The sequence below is a fragment of the Hippocampus bargibanti genome, linkage group LG22 (assembly GCF_051943395.1).
Source record: "Hippocampus bargibanti isolate YZ-2025 linkage group LG22, ASM5194339v1, whole genome shotgun sequence".
Lineage (NCBI taxonomy): Eukaryota > Metazoa > Chordata > Actinopteri > Syngnathiformes > Syngnathidae > Hippocampus > Hippocampus bargibanti.
In genome coordinates this window covers 2000895-2021232 of record NC_142755.1, presented here as the reverse complement: position 1 = coordinate 2021232, position 20338 = coordinate 2000895, and the positions used below count along the sequence as shown (strand labels likewise).

At 46.6% G+C, this 20338-nt stretch overlaps 1 protein-coding gene across 2 annotated transcripts in view; it reads right to left on the bottom strand.

Moving 5' to 3' along the window:
• grm8a (glutamate receptor, metabotropic 8a) overlaps nt 1-20338 on the bottom strand; it is an 86768-nt gene that overhangs the window by 31700 nt on the left and 34730 nt on the right. For both annotated transcript variants that reach the window (XM_088988710.1, XM_088988711.1), the window contains exon 3: nt 13820-14036. In XM_088988710.1, coding sequence (XP_088844836.1) covers nt 13820-14036 — 217 coding nt within the window. The remainder of the gene's footprint in view (nt 1-13819; nt 14037-20338) is intronic.

Genomic DNA, 20338 nt, shown 5'->3' with positions numbered 1-20338 from the left:
ATCATCTCCACCCCCCTTTCGTCCCCGCTAGCCGTGACAGGACCGCGGCAAAGTCTCGGCTGCGACACCTGCGGGATTTTTTGCGGTCCCTCCGGAGTGTGTGATGGAGCGCTTCTTTCCCGTGCCATTTCAATTTCAAATGCGCCCCAGCTGAGCGTTATTGGCAGAGCATCAAAAGCAGCCGGCCTGCTTTGCATTCCTTCCTTTTCTCAACCCCTGTGCCCCCGCAACCCCACTCCACAATGCAGTGGAGTGGGGATTGAACACACAGAACTGCACGTACACACAAAAAAAATGCATATTCAGCGCAGTCTTGTTGAAACATCACGCAAAGCGGATCAACAGGTGAAGTGAAATCAAACCCTGGAGGCTTGCAATGTTACCATGAGGACATAGGGAAGACACTCAGACCGTGTCTTTGAGGTCGATGGGTGAGTTAGAATTGCACTCAAACAAGGTGTCTAATCGAGACGCTTCAATGGCTAAGAGATCTATTTAAATTAGCTTACCGCCGCACTACTGTCGCACTACTGTCGCGCTACTGCCGTCCTACCGCTGTACTACCGCGGCCGTACCGCCACTTTACCGCCGCCCTACCGCCACGCTACCGCCACGCTACCGCCGCTCTACCGCCGCCCTACCACCGCCCTACCACCGCCCTACCATCACGCAACCAAGACCCCTCGTCGATCGACACGTTACCGTAAACATGGTCACAGAGTCAGGTCGCTTCAGACAAAAGACTTTCCGAATACCATTCCGGATGCCTGCAGTGCCTTTTTTTTTGTTTGTTTTGCTCGCTGTCCAGATTTTGTGATGGCAGATAAGGGACAGAACACAAATCAAGCGATAAATCGAGAGTTTTACCTTGCATCCGGCGGCGCATGTATCGGCTGAATTCTGACGACAGAGAGGTGGAATTTACACCGGACATCTTTATTGTAACTGACGATCATCTTCACCCCTCCAACTTTGTTTTTTCGTGGGTGACCTTAAAAACTGTTGGCGAGAAATCCAACAAAGGTCACGGCATATCAACAGCATTTTTTGAGCTTGCGTTGTTTTCATCCCCGTGTGCTCGAAAAGAATTACCCCGGTCAGTTGTACCGCCGCCACCACCTCACTCGCTACTTAATGGCTTCATTAGTTTAGATTCCATAGACTAGCGTTGAACCTTCGCGGGGTGTTTAGTGTTCACTCCGACTCTCGCGCGCAACAAACTCACAATCGGCACGTACGGGCTCAGCCTTCTGTTCACAGATCATCAACTTTGCTCTTTAAGTCACTCTCCCGCCAGCCCCCCTTCCCGAAATCAGTCTGTGTTAAACATTTCACGACATCCGAGAACACGAGAGAACCGCTATGTCCTTGTTTTGCGACACGAGCCATTCATCCGAAGGTGATAAAAGCCGTGTGTGTGGAAACGAGACGAGAAGCATTCCCGAAATGTTTTTAATCGCGATCTGTCATTCGAAGTTAGCTGGGGGCCATGACGACCGCCAAGACCCGCTGACACTTGCTACCTTGTTCGCCGTAGAACCTCGACGCCAAACTTCAAGGATCTTTTAATCTCGATGACGTGCGAAGGTATTTGGGGTCCGGCGAAAAAGAAACACATCCCGCAATGCTAAACGCTCCGTTTTCAACGGGATTGAGCGCGGTCGCTAGTATCTCGAGCGATCGCTCTCAATCCCTTCAGGGAGTCGCGGAGTGACCCGGCGGCGTCACTGCATGATTTTGACATTTACTTCGGTCTTATTAACCACTCAGCGGCATATGTATGGGTGGTAACAGCACGGGGGTGGTGAGATAGAGGGCCATAAGGGGGTTGGGGTTGGGGGGGTGATTTTTAACGGATGCAGAAAATAAAATAATTAACTGAGCACCTGCTGCTCTCGCGAATGCGCAAAACATCTGCGCGCGATAAATGTGTTCAGAAATTCACTGCCAGCTCGTTGTGTTTTTTGCCCATTCGCCGGAACAAAAGCGTACGGCGAACAAGGGGGGGGGGGAGACATTCGCGGCGTATTTAAAAACCGGGCGCACACAAACAGTCGTTTGTTGGCTGGTAATTAAGGCCATGAAAGGACAAACATAAGCCGCCATTGGCTGCAAAGCGGAATCGGGCCGGCGAGACGCGAGCTAGCGGTGGCTTACAAGTGACAATACGCGCACTAGCTTATTAGCGACAATGCGCGCGGGAAAACAAAACATTTCAGTCAAATAAAGCCGCCACCGTCGAACTGTAAACGGATTAAGCTTCCATTCACCTGCGATACAACCAATGCATTTTTTAAATATTTCAATTTCTTTATTGGGATCTCCCACGCGCGTACGCCCTCCCCCAACCGCCTCCCCCACCCTGCACGACAAGCCAATTATGAGGCTGATGGGCGGCTGCTGGCAATTAAGCGATTATTAACAGGCGAGGTCTGACAAGATGAGGAATGAATAGGCGCGCGGGTGTGCGTACCCGCAAAGAATTGACATGAGCGAGGTGGGAAAAGAGGGAGTGCGAGTGGGAGGAGGTGGTTGGGGGGCAATTAATCCAACCTGCATGCTTTTACACTGTCGGGGCCCATGACAAGCTTTTAATAAGGTACTGTTTTCATAATTGCATTTTTCCGAGGAGCGATGGGGGAATGGAGAAATATTACCCAAACGTAAACAAGCAAAAGCCATCCGTACCCGAAGCTAGCAAAAAAAAAACAAAAACCCCTGTGTCATCATCAAAGACTTGATGAGGTCACAAAAGGAATTAGACTTCTTTACACCCCCCTTCCAGAATTGATGAAAAGCAATATTGATATCATAATCATAACAAACTGTCATGTATTTACAGTAATTCTTCATTTACATAATTGACAAGAAATTTTGCATTGCGGGATTACAAAAATTAAAATTATTTTCGTACTACGAAAAAAAACTGTAATATATTATGTATATTAACTTACTGCCATTCACAAATTTATTTGGGAATTGCAAATATGACAGAGCACCATTCCCGGTTTTGTTTTTTCATGTTTAGGTGCTGATAAAGTGCTGGTCAGATGCATGGCAATGTTTTTTTCCCTTCCACAAGGAGGAAGCATTAGCCTTTTTCCATGTTAGCGCTTTGTCGCTAAAGCGCGATAAAAACCAATATGTATGTTTTCCATTGTATTTTGGACATGCGCCCCCATTTCATATAACTCCAGACCCATTTAATTTATGAATTAACTCTATTTCTGATGAAAGAAGAGAGTCTAACTTTTTTAACACTGCATTGAAAGTTTATGTAGTCTTAAAACTCAATATTCTGTGGGTCCTGTAATTTGAGTGACAATGACAAAAGCCCTGGCACTGGAGTGGAGACATTTTTGAACATGTCTGGCAGTGAATGGGTTAAATAATCCTTATAATAACAATTGGTTTACGTGACAGCTATAAGGCTTCATTAGCATTATCCACTAATGCCAATTAACACAATTACTTCTTGATTTTCAGTTACCCAAACATTATCCACGAAAAATTGTAAATTTCCCCCAGGGTATACTCATACCCACCCTATGAAGCATTTTCACACCCCCGGTTAAGAACCACTGATCTAAACAAAAACAAAAGAAAATATACAATCCACGCTAATTTTAGCATCAGACGCAAATGTCCCGCGATGCTAACTGGTTTAGCATTTTATGCGCTAGCGTATGACTTATTTATTAGGCTTAGTTTTAGCGCCATATGGGGATTGACTTTTGTCACTTCCAAAAGGGGATCCGTCGATATTGACAAGCCCCGCCCACTCCTGGCTCGCCCCTAGCGTGAACCTGATCAAGTCGGATGCAGTGGCTGCACGGGCGCCTGACATATGGGACGACCCGGGATATTCCGGCTGCCGCGCTGTCAGTAGCGTAGCATCCGGAGTCGAAAAAAATGAAGCGTCCGGGTAGGAACGGCGAAAACTTGCGAGAGAGGAGAAGCGAAAGAAAGCGTACAAAAAAGGAGCAGGTGTTACAATTGCTGTCAGATGTCTTTTTCAGTCATTACTCGTGGGAGCGAGCGACTGTGCCATTTATAGGCTGGGGCGCACCTGGAGTTGCCAGCGGGGGAGTGCCAGCCTGCGTGAGTCGACACCGCGCTCTCCGGGAAGCATACGATGTGATTTGCTGGCCGGCGCCACGCTTCAAAATGGAGGGCCATCTGCTTGGCGCTGATTGAAATAAATCGAACGGATCAAGCGTTCACTCGGGGATGACTCAGGGTTATTGTGGATAATCTCTGGGTGTCCGCGTTCGAGGGTTTTCCTTGCCGAGATGTACAGAGTACTAGCATGGGTGTTGCGCCTGCTCCCAATGTGGAGAAAAACGAAAATAATATTAACATAGTGGACAAAACTCAATCAAAAGTCGTTTTAGCCTGACTTTTCACAAGGTCGGACGGTGGGAAAAAGGTAGTAATGCGCCGCGGATCAATACCATGACGTCAATCTAGCTGTCTGTCAACGCGTGAATGGGTAGGGAAGCTAATTCCGATCCGGTCTGCGTTGAGGGACTAATTTCGACTAAAACGGGAAGTCAATATCTCAGTTCACAAGCGAAGGAAAACATGAAGGCCGTTTAGTTCCCGGCGGATTCGCTAAGCGTCAATTTGTGCGGTAAACAGAAGGAAAGCTAAGGTAGGTCAGCGTCGCAAATTAGCTTTGACCAGGTGCTGGATAAACATGGCTTCCGCTTTGTCTTATGCATAGATAAAGTCATAGATAACAGAGTCTAATCCGGAAGTATGAAAATGTGAATGTGTTAGCAGGTTAGCTAGTTCAACATGTAAATGTGTTAGCAGTGTGAGGATGAGAAGGTTTCTTCAGACGTCATCTGTACTTGTTCTTCTGTAAGAAGTACAGATGACGGCTGAAGAAACCTTCTCATCGATGCACCACTCCTGTACGACTAAGAGCTGACACAGACGTTAGCAGTGCGAGCTAAATTCAAGCACAGATACTGAGTACAGTATGTTGAAACTGAAGAATGTCATCGAGCTGGACTTTGGACTTTTGCTGACCCCTAAGTCATGACTCCTCTCAACATAACTGCGAGACAAACACTCGAAAGCTGGCCTACTTCAGCCGGCGAGTCGAGTGTGTTGTCATTTGCGCCGCGTGCCGCCGTACAAATTACATTTGTATTCTCCTGGAAGGGCAACATGACTTCTTTGCTCCATTCATAGTCTAACAAGCACCTGTAATTGACTGCGGGGCTCGTCTGTCTGCACCGATGGTAAACAGCGAGAGGAAGTGGCGCGGCGGCGGCGCAAGGGAGATTTCTCTTTGCCGTTAAACATCGCTCATTTTTCCTAGTCTCTGTTTTTTTCATCCCAATAAACTGGGCAGCCGGTAGAAGTCTAAAAAAACAGCCAACGCCTACCGAGGTCCCGTGAATAGATCAGGCAGGCGCCATCTTGTATACGGCAGCCGCCCGGGTGATTAATGAGTCCGGCGGTGAGGCGCACTTGAACGCTGCGGTGCGCATTCAAGTGTGTTGTCAAGCGTGGCGGAGAGAATTAGCCATTGCACTGATACAAATAATAATAAGAAGAAATAAAAATAATCAAGGGAGCGACCAGTGATGCTATAAATTAGCGGGTCTATGATATTTCCCATTATGTGTTAGCAGTAGGGGCAAGCTCTCATCTTGAATCTTGGTTGCAATAATTTTGTTTTGTGTTTATTTGAGGGGATTGGCACCGTGACGCATGGAGGGAGTTGTGAAATGATTCCAAAAGGTGGGCTTACACGTGATCGAAGTGTGATGCTAATCAGGCAACGGTCGAAAAACGCGACGCCGCAGGTGCGAGTGTGTGAAAGTCGCCCGATTTGTCTTCGCGAGGGAGCAGGCATCCGACAACCTCGTCACGCTGCGCTGATTTGCGAGGCGCGAGGCGGATGGGGGCCGTGTGCATTTTGCCAAGCGCGGGTGTTGACAGAGCGAATGAGCAAATACCCGAACGAACTGGCTGCAAGCTAGTGGAAACAAACGAAGCAAACATCTCAACCAAGAAGCAAGTTTGTCCAAGACGCCTGTCGGGAATGATGACGAGACGACGTTCTGATTCCCTTTTGAGAACGGTGAGCTGCTTGCAACAATTTTAGCAACTGTGGGTGAGCTCAGTAAGAGGCCTATAAGAATGGATTTGTTGACTCTCTCTCTGTGTTGCTTCACCTTTGCTAGGAAATGGTCCCAAACGCTGCTGCGCTGATGCTACTCGTTCGCTGACCGAATGGAACGTCTGCAAGCAGTGTTGCGCTAATATGCCGAGGTTCTGATGTGCACAGTTGGATCGTCCACCCCCCACGGCCCTCTGTCGTCGTTCAAACTTAATGCACTCGTTTGCATTGAAACCAGATGGCAATGACAATCAAAGGCAAGCGCGCTTTGCTAAAACTCCGACAATCACCGTCGACGTTTTTTGTTGTTTGTTTTTTAATCATAGAATTTGAAAACGTACAAAGTCAATACTGAAGATGTACACACCGAGTACTTCAGAACTGGCCCGCCTCCAATACCCCCCCATCCCCGCTTGCTGCGTATTACAAGTTGACGGCTAGGACGGAAGACGATTTGCATACAAGTGCCGCTGACAGCATCTCGGGGACTCTTAGCCGATTAATATAATCTCATTATAAACGTTGCTAATCAGGATGGTGTACGGGGGTGGGGCTTGTGGGAGGGGGTCATATTTCTGCTGTCGCGGAATTTCCAAAAGTCCTCGCATTTGTAGAACTTCAAAATCGCAGTCAACGTATTCAATTTAACACGGCGATCTCGGTGACTCCGGTGGCGAAAAGTCAATCGAAAGCCGCGAATGGGATCGCGTTCTTCTTTGTTGGTGAGCGCTCGGCGGGAAATAACCAAAGTGACAACTTGTCAAAGCCGAGTATGGATCCGTCCTCGCGAGTCGGGTCGGGAAAACCGAGTGGGGCCACGCCGAGGGTTCGCCGTTCAAGAGAAGTGCCGAAAATGACGCTTCAAGTTGAAAGGTCCGTACTTCGGCGGTAATCCGCAAAACGATTTTCTGCAATTCGATCAGACCGACTCATAAAAAAACTATTCACGTCCAGGTGGTTGCATCATTCTTCATATAAATTTCAACCGTTTTCGACACAGACCCTCGTGTGTCAATTGCCGATCATCGGCTAATGGTTGACCCACTCCCACATTTCATTTGCCCATTTTGCGACACACACACAGACATATATATGCGTTTTTATGTATTATGGGGACCAATTTTCATCACTTACTGGGACAATCACACACACATCTGTGTTTTTGTGTTTTATGGGGGACCAATTTTACTTACGGGACAAACACACACACACACATCGTCCCGATAAGCGTCGAAATGCCACTGGTGGAGAACGGCGTCAGCTCGACGCTTCTCCGTGCCGCATTTCTGTGTCTTTTCTCCCGATTCAATTTGGAATCAGCTTGGGCCTGCAGCGGTATAAGGACTGTCCTCTTCGCTCTTCTTTTCCAGTTTTATCTTGTTTTCTTCTAATTACTTGAAACTCGAGAAACGACCCAAATGAGACGTTGGAGTCCCAGAGGCGTTGCTGCTAGCGATAGCGCCGCGTGTTACAAATTAAGCGGGGATGCTTGACGGCGTCTAAAGGCTGTTTTTTTTTTGTTTTGTTTTAGGGCGGTGGAGTGTGGTGGGGGTGCATCTCTGGCGGCATCTGACCGCAGAGTGTGGGTGAGAGAAGGAGAACAAAGTCAATCGGAAACAATGAGGAATACAGCAAGGCACAAGTCCAACTTCTGGCGTAAACTTTTTTTTCGCCCTCCCCCACCGGCTGCACCTCCCCATCTGCCTGCTATGTTGCTATGGCAACATAGCAGGCAGCTCTCATCACACACACACACTCGACATAATGATGACACGTGTAACTACTTCCCAATACCCGTTTGATAATAATAATAATATATTTTATTTATAAGCGCCTTTCAAAACTCTCAAGGTCATTTTACAGTCACAGTATATGTATTTCTGTGGGTGAGCAGTGGCAGCCACACGCGCCAGTGTTCACTCAACCCGGAAGTAACTCAAATAGATAGAAAGCTAGCGAGCTAGCCAATAGATAGCTAATAGTTAGCTAGCTGGATAGGTAGCCAGCCAGTTATATAGCTGTATAGCGGCCAGGGAGATAAATAGCAAATAGCTAGCTAGCGAGATAGTTAGCTAGATAGCTCATTTTGCCAGGAGTCTCCACACAAAACAAGCCACTTGACTACAATGTTCAAATAATAAATAATAAATGTTCAATCATCTGTTTTGGGAAGACTTTTGATGTACTCCTTGTGTATGGAACTCAAAATGCCTCCAAGGAGGCATCCCGAATCAGGACTTGATCCACCACCAAGAGTGTTGGCCTCATCCCCGTCTGCTCTTTGTCCATTTTGCAGGAAGTCACATGATTAATGCGGCCATCTTTGTTTTGGGCACTTTGCTCTTTTCCGAATCGATGGCGAACGTACGCTAGGAGCCTGCAGAAAAACTTTCCAGTTGCGAATCGAGGAAACTTTGACAGTGTTGCCAAAAGTCGCTGACGGAAGCAGACCTTCAAGACGCGGCTCACGCTGCCGAGCAAGGTGCCGGATGCGAAACGACGGGGCGGATGACGATGCATTTGTCAAGAATGGCGAAATAAAAGAGGAAGAAAATGGGAAGGCGATGCGAGATGAACGAGGTCGCACAAAAAGAAATGGAAAAATCAAACGAAAGACAATGAAAATTTCCCCTTTGAATAATAACCAATTGGCCGCAGAAAGCAAAGCAAGTCAACTTTTCACATCGGTTGACGCGAATAAATCACGCCGCCTGCGTCAAAGTTTAGGGAGAAGAAGAAAGCGGCCGGCGTTGCGGGCGAGCGCCGTCATTTGTCAAGCGGAATGGTGGAGCGGCATAATTGGGTCTTTGAACGCCGCCGTTGTAGCTAACATCCATTTCTATGTAAATGTGAGCACGGTTAGCAAGACTTTGACATCGGCTCAATCTAATGACGACGGTTAGAATATTCCAAGATCCGTCCATCCGACGAAAACCTTTAGCAGAACCAAACTGCATCCAAACAACGGCGCAAAACGAGACGGATCGAGACATATCGATCCGTTGTCCGTTAGCCGTTAGCGGATTTCTCTGACATGCCTCGTTGCTAACGTAACAACACAATCACCCGGCACCGGCGGACTTGTAATTCCGACCCGGCCACTCGGGCTAATCAGCCTCTTGCCAAGCCCCGTCATCCATCAGCCGAGGTCTGTCGGCGCTTGGATGCGGGTGAGCGATCTTTGGCGAGGAATGGCGATATCTATGGGAAACGCGCCCGTGTGAGTACGGACGTTTGATTTATTAGCATCAGGACGGGCGAGTGAAGAGCTACAAACGGGAGATTTTAAATGGGGAATAAGCCATTTCGCCAGATTTAAACGAAGGGCAGGCGACAAGCAAGGGTTGTCGAATGGACGCTCGGAAAAATAAGCATCGCGATCCGTCAAATAGTGTGTTCTACATACTTGGCCAATAAAGATGATTCTGATTCTGATTCAATAGAATACCAAAGAGCTAAAGCCATACGCTAGCGTGCATGCAAGCTACCATGATGCTACCACATTATTTAAGCTAGCACATGTTTCAAAAATGCCCGCGTCCAATAACGTTGCACATGTTAAAACACAGAAACGTCATTCGCCACCTACGCTTCTTCATGCGGTGCGCCGTATGGTCGTGAAAATACAGGAACCAGAATGATTGTCTTTCCCTAACCAGCAAAGGTAACCACTGCGCCCATGCTAACCAATGCTCACTTCACCAAGAACAAAAAAATCAATTCGGAGAATCAGCGGGGTAATTCCGGCCGGCCATCATACCCGATCCGGCTGATTGAAATCGGCCGTTTGGGCGAGATGGGCTGAAATTCACAGCAGCGCTTTGCTAATAACGACCGTCTTTTAATGTCCTGCGGAGACGGCGATGTCTTCCACAGAGGGCCGTTAGCTCCTAATGGATATTGTTGCTTTCACCCCGCTGGGAAAGAGCGACCATAAGGCCGACATCTTCTCCGTTTGAATAGAATCGGCCATGTTAATGACCGCCGGACCACCGTTTGGTACCCGATGAATCGGTCGAGGGCCGCTTGAGATTCATTCGCCGTAGATGAGACACAGGTTTTGAAAGAGGTGTCAAGGATGAACGGGAAGCGGCGCAGAGTGCGTGGGTCTTCTTTGGCAAGACGGCTTCACCTTGAGATGAATACCAAGGCCGCTTTAATTAGTTAGGCACGGCTGGGTTGACGCTAGCAACAAACACCCACTCGCTCGCTCGCTCCAACCCACCCGAGAGCGCGTCCGTTGCGCATGACTCAGCTTGCCGCCGGAAAATCTAACATTTTTCTAATGACGCTAATGAAGGCCGTGAAGCGATGGGTAGCTAAAGTGACCCTCGGGACAAAACGTAGCGTCAGAGAGCATTTGCGCATCCTTGAGAATGAAATGTGTAACGGGGTGAATTTCATCAAAGCATTTGTGATCAAAGCCACCAAATGCACAGAATCAAACGGATTTCAGATCCCAGACGCGCAAGCTGGCTCAACTCGCTCGTTCCTAGGTCAAAAACCCCCCAATACCATATTTACCGCATCTAAAAGTATCACATTTTCGCAAAAATCAGCCTGTTTTGTAATCCAACGCACCATACGTACTAATCCCTATGATAATTTATTGGATGTTGTATTTTAAATCTTTTTCTAAGGGGAATACAATAAAATACAACACAAGCTATTTTGTATAGTATTCCTCTAGTGGATGCCTAGCACACCCGCAGCCATCATTGTGCCACCTATGCAACTTATAATGCGGTGCGCCCAATATATCAAAACAGTTTCAACCATCGATAGCATATCTGTATTTTTGAGGGTTTTATTTTTAGTAAGCACAAAAAGATGCTCTGACCTGTGTTTTTCTAGGTGGTGCGCAGGTGTGTTTCTCCAGCAGACAGTTAAAAAGTTATTTGCAGACAGGACCGACCAGACGCAGTTTTACAGACCTTGAGGATAAGGTGACATCTTGGATTGGCCCATTAGTTAACGTGTGACGAGTAACAACAACCTTGTCCTCGGGATCTTTCAATTACAAGTCACTTTTTGATCTGAAATATTGCTATTATATTTTTTTGGGGGCAGAATCACAAGCGCGAGGTTTCTGCATGGCCAGAAAAGTTGAAGTCGGTATACAGTATCTGGGTCACCCACGATTGAGGCGAGAGGAGGACACGGCTGGCTTTAATAGCATTTCCGTTACATTTTAGCCCTCCGTCAGCTTGGCGCTGCGCTGTTTAGCCGATGTATGGCGTTACGCATGAATCAATTTCCACAGCGTCACAGGAGACGGAGAGGGTCCTCTCCACACCTTCTCCATCTTTCGCTAAGCAATAAAATCAGTCGTCGGAAAAGCGTCGCTCAACTGCCGTTTTGAACTGGTAGATAAAGCCCTTCCTGTTCCGTTCAGGCAATACGACCGCATATCACAGACCAGGGGTGGGGGTCTGGGGGGTTGAATGATCACCATTTTGAAGTGCAATGCGACCCGATGTCAGCAGGCGCTGTAACCGCCCTGTCGAAACAGGACAAACATCCCGATGGAGGGGGGTTTGGGTGTTATATTGCGGGGGGCTCGGCTGGTGATGAGAGCAAAGCACAAGCATCCAATCTACAGATGTTGACGGTAGGTTGGCTGCGATGTCGTAAAGACTACGTCGTGACCCTTCAATTCCGAGAGCGGACCTCCGCCAAAAGTGGCGCGTTTGTCAACGGCTAAATCGATGGAGCCTGCTATACATCTGGGAACACGACAAGCCATCCAGAAACCTCGGAAAAATCTTAAATGACCAACCCCATGCGTCACCAGATCCGGATTAAATTTTATAAGGTTATGATTTTTGGATTCTCACAGTTCTTTATCCGGTCCGACAAAATTCAAGCTCCTTAGTGGAGGAAGCACCGACGGCAATGGGACGACAGGCAACAACAACGGGCAGAAGAATCCGAGAATCCGGGAAGCGCCAACATCAAGTCCAAAGCTATTTTTAGTCGCGTGCCTACAGCATTGTTTTTTTTTTTTTTTTTTTTTTTAATCGTACGCAAAAAAAAAATGCTGACTCTAGCATGGACTGAAAAATTAGCTGCGGCAAACTTTTTCTCGCCGGCTTCTCCGTGGGGAACCCGGCGTGCAGAAGTAGGACATATCCCGCTCGAAACGCCGCTTCCGCCGCGCCATCGTCATCGTCGACAAACGGCGGCCGCTTTTTAAGATCCCGTTGGTCGTCGCCGCGCTAGCGACATTAGCATGCAAACACGCTCACGCGGGACAATAAACAAGAGCGCGCCAATTAGAATGGATGCTCGCCATTAGGATGCGGGGAGCTTCCGAGGGCCGCAATCATCGCGCTGCAATCACAAAATAATCACTGGGAAATTCTTGCTGCGCTTCTACGGGCATATAAAGCAGAAAAATTAAAAATAAATGTGAAAAAAAAAGATTCACGCATGCGCTAGTGTGTAACGTGTATGTTTGCGCAGTCCAGGGATGCCGAGCATCATTACTACAGTACAGTCGCTGCACCAAAAATAATTTTACACTACAAGTAGGTCAAGAATATCGAAGTCACATGGGGCGGTTCGAGATTGCTCATTGTTATGGGATCCTATGACCCCACCCCAAGCCCCCCCATTACAACAAATACATAAAAACAGGTCACGGATCAACAGAGAATACAGGGTAACTCAGAGTTCCCGCTCCCGAGCCACTTCACAGACGTGTTATCCGGGCGGTTCTGGTTTTCACCCCCCTCCCCACCCCTCCCGCCACCTAAGAGGGCCAGAAAAAGGACAAACAGAAAATCCTGCTAAACATTTGACCCCCAGATATGCTCCCCCCCCCCCCCCCCCGAGCCACTTCTGACATTTTCTCAACTGCGTGTTCACCTGGGCGGACTCGACGCATGTGACTGACTGCTGTCAACGCATGTCATACCCGAGCGCATTATTTCCCGAGGCGGTCCGCCTCCAAACATGCATGCGAGAGGAGTCGCAAATGAGACCCACTCAGGGAAGAGCGAGCAAAGGGGGGTAGGGGCTATTGTGAGGGTGTGGGTGGGCAGGTCTTGAGACCCATCAGTCAGCAAATATTCGCTCTCCATTAACGACAAGTTCGCCAGGGCTGTTTCGGATCCGTCAAGATCACTTGGACCGTTTCGTGAAATGATGCGGCCCTACCCCCCTAGGTGTCCCCCCACACCCCCTCCCAATTTACTCTCTCGCACCACTTGTTCGCTTAATGCGGGCGTGATGGCGAATTGACTCTTAACACTGCACACTTCATTGTGCCCGGTCGCCGCTAAGCTGCTTTTAAATAGCCGCGTGATCAAATATGACACAGTTGAACACACCGACATGAGGGAGGGGGGTTGCGGGCAGGGGGTGAAAGGCACTTTGATACAGATGGAAGTGGCCTGGATTGCTTTTGTTTACATCACCGTCTATTTCCGGTTGCGCGGCTCCATGACAAAAAAGAGATGTAACAGCTCGCGGAAGAATGCAGCAAATGGCACATGGAGGGGCTTTTACCCATACTTTTCCCGTTGATTCAGTTACATTGGAGCGCCACGTTGTCCGCCGTCATTTTCACGAGATGGCAAAACAAAGAGAGAAAATGGCGGCCATTTTCCCCCCTGTTTGTCATAGAGGAATTTGTCCATCATGTGGTCACCCGACAAGACGATTCCGGTTCCCTACCTGTTTCCCGGGAGATCTGGACAAAGGCCTCCACGCCGCTCTCGCCGTAGTTGCCCTCCGAGGCCAACGTGGACACGTAATTCCACTCCATGGCCGTCACGATGTCCATCATAGCCTGCGCCTGGTAGGAATCCGGCGGCACCACGCGTGAGAAGAAGTCGTAGCGGGTGTTGTCGCTCAATTCGGGCGCCGTGGAGGCGTAGCTGATTTGCGGGATCTGGAGAGATGGAAGCAAGAAAGAGCTAGTTAGCCGTTAGCTCAATGGGTTGCAATTTGGGAGACGGCCTGAGAGCTCACACACACACACACACACACACACAGAAATACAAGTCTTATTTGCATTCATGGCAGAGTGTGAGTTCAATGCCAGTCTGAAGGCAAAAACATCCAAGGGTCAGCTGTCCATCACACACATTTCAGAAGAATCAAAAGTGCTGAGCACAGCCCAACTGGGATAGAGGAATTAATTGACACTGTGTGTGCGTGTGTGTGTATGTGGATGTGTATGTGTATAAAATCAAATGTTTGAGTTACATCGATACATTTTTTTTCATGTGCACACTAAGTCCCCACCATGTCGCAAAAACGTGGAAGTGTGTGTGCGCGCATGTATGTGTGTGTGTGTGTGTGTGTGTGTGTAAAAATCACATTTCATAGATATTTTTTTCATGTTTGAAATTTGGTACCCATGGGCCAAATGCCTCACATCCCCACTATGTGGCGAAAACGTGAAGTGTATGTGTGTGCGTGTGTGCATGTATGTGTCTGTCTGTGTAAAATTACACTTTTGAGTTTCATAGAAACATTATTTTTCAAGTTTAAAATTTGGTCCCCATGGGCCAAATCCCTCACATACCAAGTCCCCACCATGTAGCAAAATTGTGAACGTGTGTGTGTTTATGTGCGCACGGAGTGCTTCCGGGCCGTGTTGTAGCCGCGTGAACAAAACAGATGATAGTTGTAGTCGTGTCATTTTGTTGGTTATACGGTATGCAAATTTCGCAGGGGGGCGCAGATGGCAAATAAACTCAAAAAAACAACAACGCAGGTGCGCCCCAGTACATGAATGAACATCTCGTCTGGGTCGCTTTGTCCGCGTGCACTCCCCGTAAATAGACACATATCCATTTCAAAGGGTTTTTTGTGTTTTTGTTATGGTGTTTTAGATTTAACCACAAAAAAAAAGTTGAAGAGGCACTAACCCCGAGAACTGCCAACCAACCGCGCTCATGTCGGCGACCCTTCAGAATAAAGCGACCTTTTGAAATGCCTCATTACCCAAATCGTGTGTGTATGTAAATTTCACGTCGGCAAATGTGCTCTTTTCAAATAAATAAATAAAAAGGGCGAGCGATCAACTGGTCACGAGGAAGCGTGCAACCTTCCGAAATGCAACCTTTTTATCTGCGCGACAATAAAATGCCGTAGCAATAATGGAGGCGTCGCGCCAGCCTGATGGATCGTCTCGGTCCGCAGCTAATTAACCCGAGCGAATTGCACATGTGCTCGCTTTCGTTTGATAACGCCGTGGAGTGATGGTGTTTTAAGCATCCTCCATTTTTAATTGTTTTGTTTTTTGGATTTAATAATTGACACAAAAGCTCCGATGGAGGAGGAGGAGGAGGAGGATGGCTGACTAGATGTTGCTTTTAATTGCGCGGGAATGAGACTCGGCTATTGGTCAAGCCATGTCGGGTTCAGGGTCTAATTGGGAAGAAGGGACCGCCGCGGAGCGCTGCGGGTTGGCAGGGGGGGGGGGGGGGGGGGCGTGGCTAGAATTCCGATGCATCTCACCTGGCGAGTCCTGGATGGAATTTTCCACACGCTTTTGGAGTGGATTTGTGTCAAATGAACCTCCATCCAAACTAATATAAGACATCTACAATACTAGATTTTTTTAAAAATTTTGTATTTATTTATGTGTCTATTTATTTATTTGTCTAGTTATTTTTTACATTTATTTAGTTGTTTGTTTTGTTATTTATTATTTGTTTGTATATTTATGTATGTATGTATGGAGGGATGTATTTATTTGTATTTCTATGTATGTATTTGTTTGTTTATTTACATTGGTTTTTATTTAGTTATGTATTTATTTATTAGTTTGTTTGTTTTGTTATGTATTTATTTGTTTGTTTAGTTATTTATTTATGTTTCTATTTGGGTTTCTAGGTAGCTAGCTATTAGCTATCTATTCGCTAGATATTAGCTATCTATTCGCTATCTGTTTGCTAGCTATTAGATATCTGTTCACTAGCTAATAGATATCTATTCGCCAGCTATTAGCTATCTATTCGCTAGCTAGCTAGCTTTCTATCTATTGGAGTTACTTCCGGGTTGAGTGAACGCTGGCGCGTGTGGGTGCCGCTGCTCACCCACAGAAAAAAACGTATCCTGTGACTGTAAAGTGACTGAGAGTTTTGAAAGGTGCTTATAAATGAAATGTATTATTATTATTATTTACATTTATTTATTTTATTTTATTAGTAAGGTATTTATGTATTTATTTATGTTTCAGTTTATTTGTTTATTTATTATTTATTTATTTGTGTGTTTATTATTTATTTATTTATTAAATGCGTTGCTGATGCAAAAAAAAAAAAAAAAAAAAAAAAATGTGATCGGAATGTCCCTACGAATCCAAAGTTTTAAAGCCACGACTGCAGCTGAAGTAAATTTGCAGGTAAATTCAAAACAACAGACTGGCCAATACCGATCAATACAACACACACGCCCAAAAGCAATATTTACAAGGGCCACAACCTTACCATATTTCAAAAGCTCTTTACGCTCCGAGCAATATTGTTGTTTACAACTGCGGGTTTGAATCCAAAGAGAGGTCAAATTAAATCACGCGACGGTACAATGTATCGATTGGCAGTTCTCGCCGCGCCGCGCCACGCCATTGACGTTGTACTTCCTTCACGCCGTTTGCCGCTTTTATTTGGCGCTAAACAACATTGGCGTTTCCTTTCATTCGCCGCGCTCGTGCCCCGCGATTGCACTCCACTTCGCGGGCGTTCACTGCGTGGGATAAAAAAAAAATACACGAATGAATAAATAAACAAGACAAAAATCCCCCTTTTACGTCGACAGGCAAATAAACAAGATGAGGGATGGGGAAAAGGGTGGGGGAGCGGGGTTTTGTGGGAAGGGGGTTAGCTACATAACAGCGCAGTAGGGGCTAACATGAGCGGAAAAGAAAGCAAAAGAAGACAACAAGCGAGAAACTTTTAATGGGAGCCAAAAAGAAGCAAAACAATATGAGAGTGAAGGGGGTTTGTGGGGTGGGGAAAAGTCTCAAAGAAAGATAAAATGGGCGGGGGGAGAAAAAGGTCGCAAATTATGAAAAAGACAGCTGGATGAGATGGAACGAGGGAAGGATCATTCCAATGAATGCCAAAATGGAGGCCGAGCAGTCAATGACAGAAACGAGGAAAATCATCTGAAGTGTCAAAAAAAGGAGACAGAGACGGACTAAAGACGCTATTATCCAGCGTTCTGTCCAACTTGAACCGCCTCGTAACGTACAAAAACCTGAACATGTTTCGCTTTTAGCCTATGCTGACATCATTAGCATGTATTCTTGTGGCGTTGGGTGCTAATTTGCATGTCAAGGTCTGCTAGCTTAATGCCAACAGGTTGGAAATGCCATTTTGGGCTAGAATAAATTAGCAAATAGGTCATTGTAATTATAATAATACATTTCATATAGCATTTCAAAACTCTCAAGGTCACTTTACAGTGACGGAATAAGCCACACGCGGCAGCGTTCACTCAACCCAGAATAAGTCAAATAGAGAGAAAGCTAGATAGCTAGCTAATCGCTATATAATAGATAGCTATCTGACTATATAGCCAAAAGATAACTAGCTAGAGAGCCAGATAGCAAATAGACAGCAAATAGATAGCTAGCTAGATAGCCAGCAAGGTAGCCAGCTAGATAGCTAATAGACAGCAAATAGACAGCTAATAAGTAACACACTTAACTCATTCAGGAATTTATTCGGGAATTGAAAATATGACATAGATCGCCATTCCTGAATTTGTTCTGGTTTTGATTTTTATTCATGCTTGGGTGTCGATAAAATGCTGGCCAAGGCCTCTGGTGCAGCGTTTCCATTTTTTTCCATGTTAGCGCTTTGTTCCACCTTCAGCTGTTATTAAAGCGCTATATAAACCAATACAATGTATTGCATTGTATTTTGGAATTGCGGTGCATTTGTTATAGGCGAGGTTAGCCCAGCATAGCATGTTAGCTTCTGAATTTGACTTTGTTTTCTTGATAACACTTGAACTGGATAGCGGCGCTCTCGATTCGCCGAGGGTATACCGGGAAGGACGCCGCATGTTTTTCATTTTCTACACGCCGCTAGCACAAAGCGTCAGTTGGTCGTGTGACATTCTTCTTGCTGTCGGCACGCGGGCGCCGAGGCCCGAGCTAAAATTGAAAGGCGTCGCCGCAGCCGCCAGCGACTGAACGATGGCGACACGCAAACGCTCGACTTTGGAAGCGTTCTGTTACCATTCTTTATAAACATTATGTTATGCATTGCTAAGTGGACGTGTGTCCAGCCACCGCCCCTCCCAACCCCATCTATTAAGTGTCTCAACATTAGCTCAGCTTCATTAAAGAAAGTGACACACGCAACATGGCCGCCTCTCCCGACACATTGCGTCAAGCTAGCTACATTTTATTTCGTTATTTTTTAACCACCCGATGCAATTTATCGTGGACAAAAGGCCGTCTGGGTTTCACACGCAATTCCAACCTGTGGCGTGAGAGCGAGAAAAGCGTTTATTGCTTTCTAGCCGGCGGATAAATACCCGCTCGCTCGCTCGGGTGGCTTACAAACCTCATTGTGCATGAAGCAATAAAGGCCGCAGAAAAATAACCAACTAATTACATTTATGGTAGACGAGGCCACCTTGAGCCATGAGTGGGAAGCACAATAAACCGCCACCGAGGCCAAATATCAAACGGCCGTGTGGAAGCCAATAGAATTCAATGGATTGTCAATGCAGGGAAACGTTTGAGAAATGCGTACGAAAAACGGCAAATAGAGGGAATGCAACAATCTCGGCTGAACTCATTCACTGCCATTCATGAGTATTCGAGAATTGAAAATATGACATAGAGCGCCATTCCCAAAATTGTCAGGGTTTTATTTTCTCATGCTTGGGTGCCAATAAGGCGCTGGTCATGTCCTCTTGTAATGTTTTTTTTTTCCTTTCCACAAAGGGGCAGCATTTCCCTTTTGTCCATGTTAGCGCTTTGTTCCAGCTTCAGCTGTTGTTAAAGCACAATGTAAATCAATGTTTTGAATTGTATTTTGTACATCTGCCCCCATTTCAATCTCAGATAACTCCAGACCCATATAATTTAGGAATTGATGTATTTTTTATGATGAAAGAAGATAGCCTAAGGTTTTTAACGCTAATATAAATGTTTATGTCGTCCTCAAACTCAATATTCTGTGGGTCCTGGAATTCGAGCGACAATGACAAAAACCCTGGCACTGGAGTGGACACGTTTTGCACAACGTCTGGCAGAGAATGAGGTAAAAATATGGCTACAACGCTAAAGGGTGTTGTTGCTAAGTTGCTAACACCATCCTGTCCTGAAAGCACCTTCCTCCCCATCCCCCTTGACCCAACGTCAGCTACTTGGTTTCTGATTGGCTGTCGAAAACATCGTCACCTGTTTTGCTAACTCATTTGTGCGCTTTTAATTAATAACCGCTGACATTTTCCTTAACAACACCCGAAATGCCAAATTTGGCAATTATGACTCCGCCGTTTTCAGAGTTCACCTGTAGCCAGCTGTTTTGTTGTGTTTTTTTGGGGGGGTGGGGGGGGGGGGCGTTTCAACACCAGCCAACCTTTTCCCGAGACAATCCCTTTGTGCTAATTGTAGCTCCAAAGCGGCTACGCAGGCGAATGGCCTCGTGTTGCTAATTAAAAAGGCATCTGATATTTGGTGTGACGGGGGGGGGGGATACCGACTGGCCGCTCATCTCCCAACATCAAACAATGACCCCCCGATCCTCCTCCTTTCTCATCTCCGACTCCCTTGTTCCCGCGCTATCGCTCTCCTGCTTTTATGCCTCGCCCGGCTTATTTACACTCTCTGTCCTCGCATCCCTGCGGGTGTCCTATGCCATCCTGTCCAGTCCTTCGAGTCTCTCGCCAGATACACAAACCTGATATATTAACCGAGAGAGCTAATGCTAATGCTAAGTTGAAAAGTTTCATTTTTAACTCATTCACTGCCATATACGAATTTAATTTCATTTCTAAGCGCCTTTCAAAACTTTCAAGCTAACTTTACAGTCACAGGATAAGTTTTTCTGCGGGTGAGCAGCGGCAGCCACACGCGCCAGCGTTTACTCAACCCGGAAGTAACTCGGATAGAAAGCTAGCTAGCTAATAGATAGCTAACAGATAGCTAGGTAGGCCTTCACTCAACCCGGAAGTAACTCAGATAGAAAGCTAGCTAGCAAATCGACAGCTAATAGA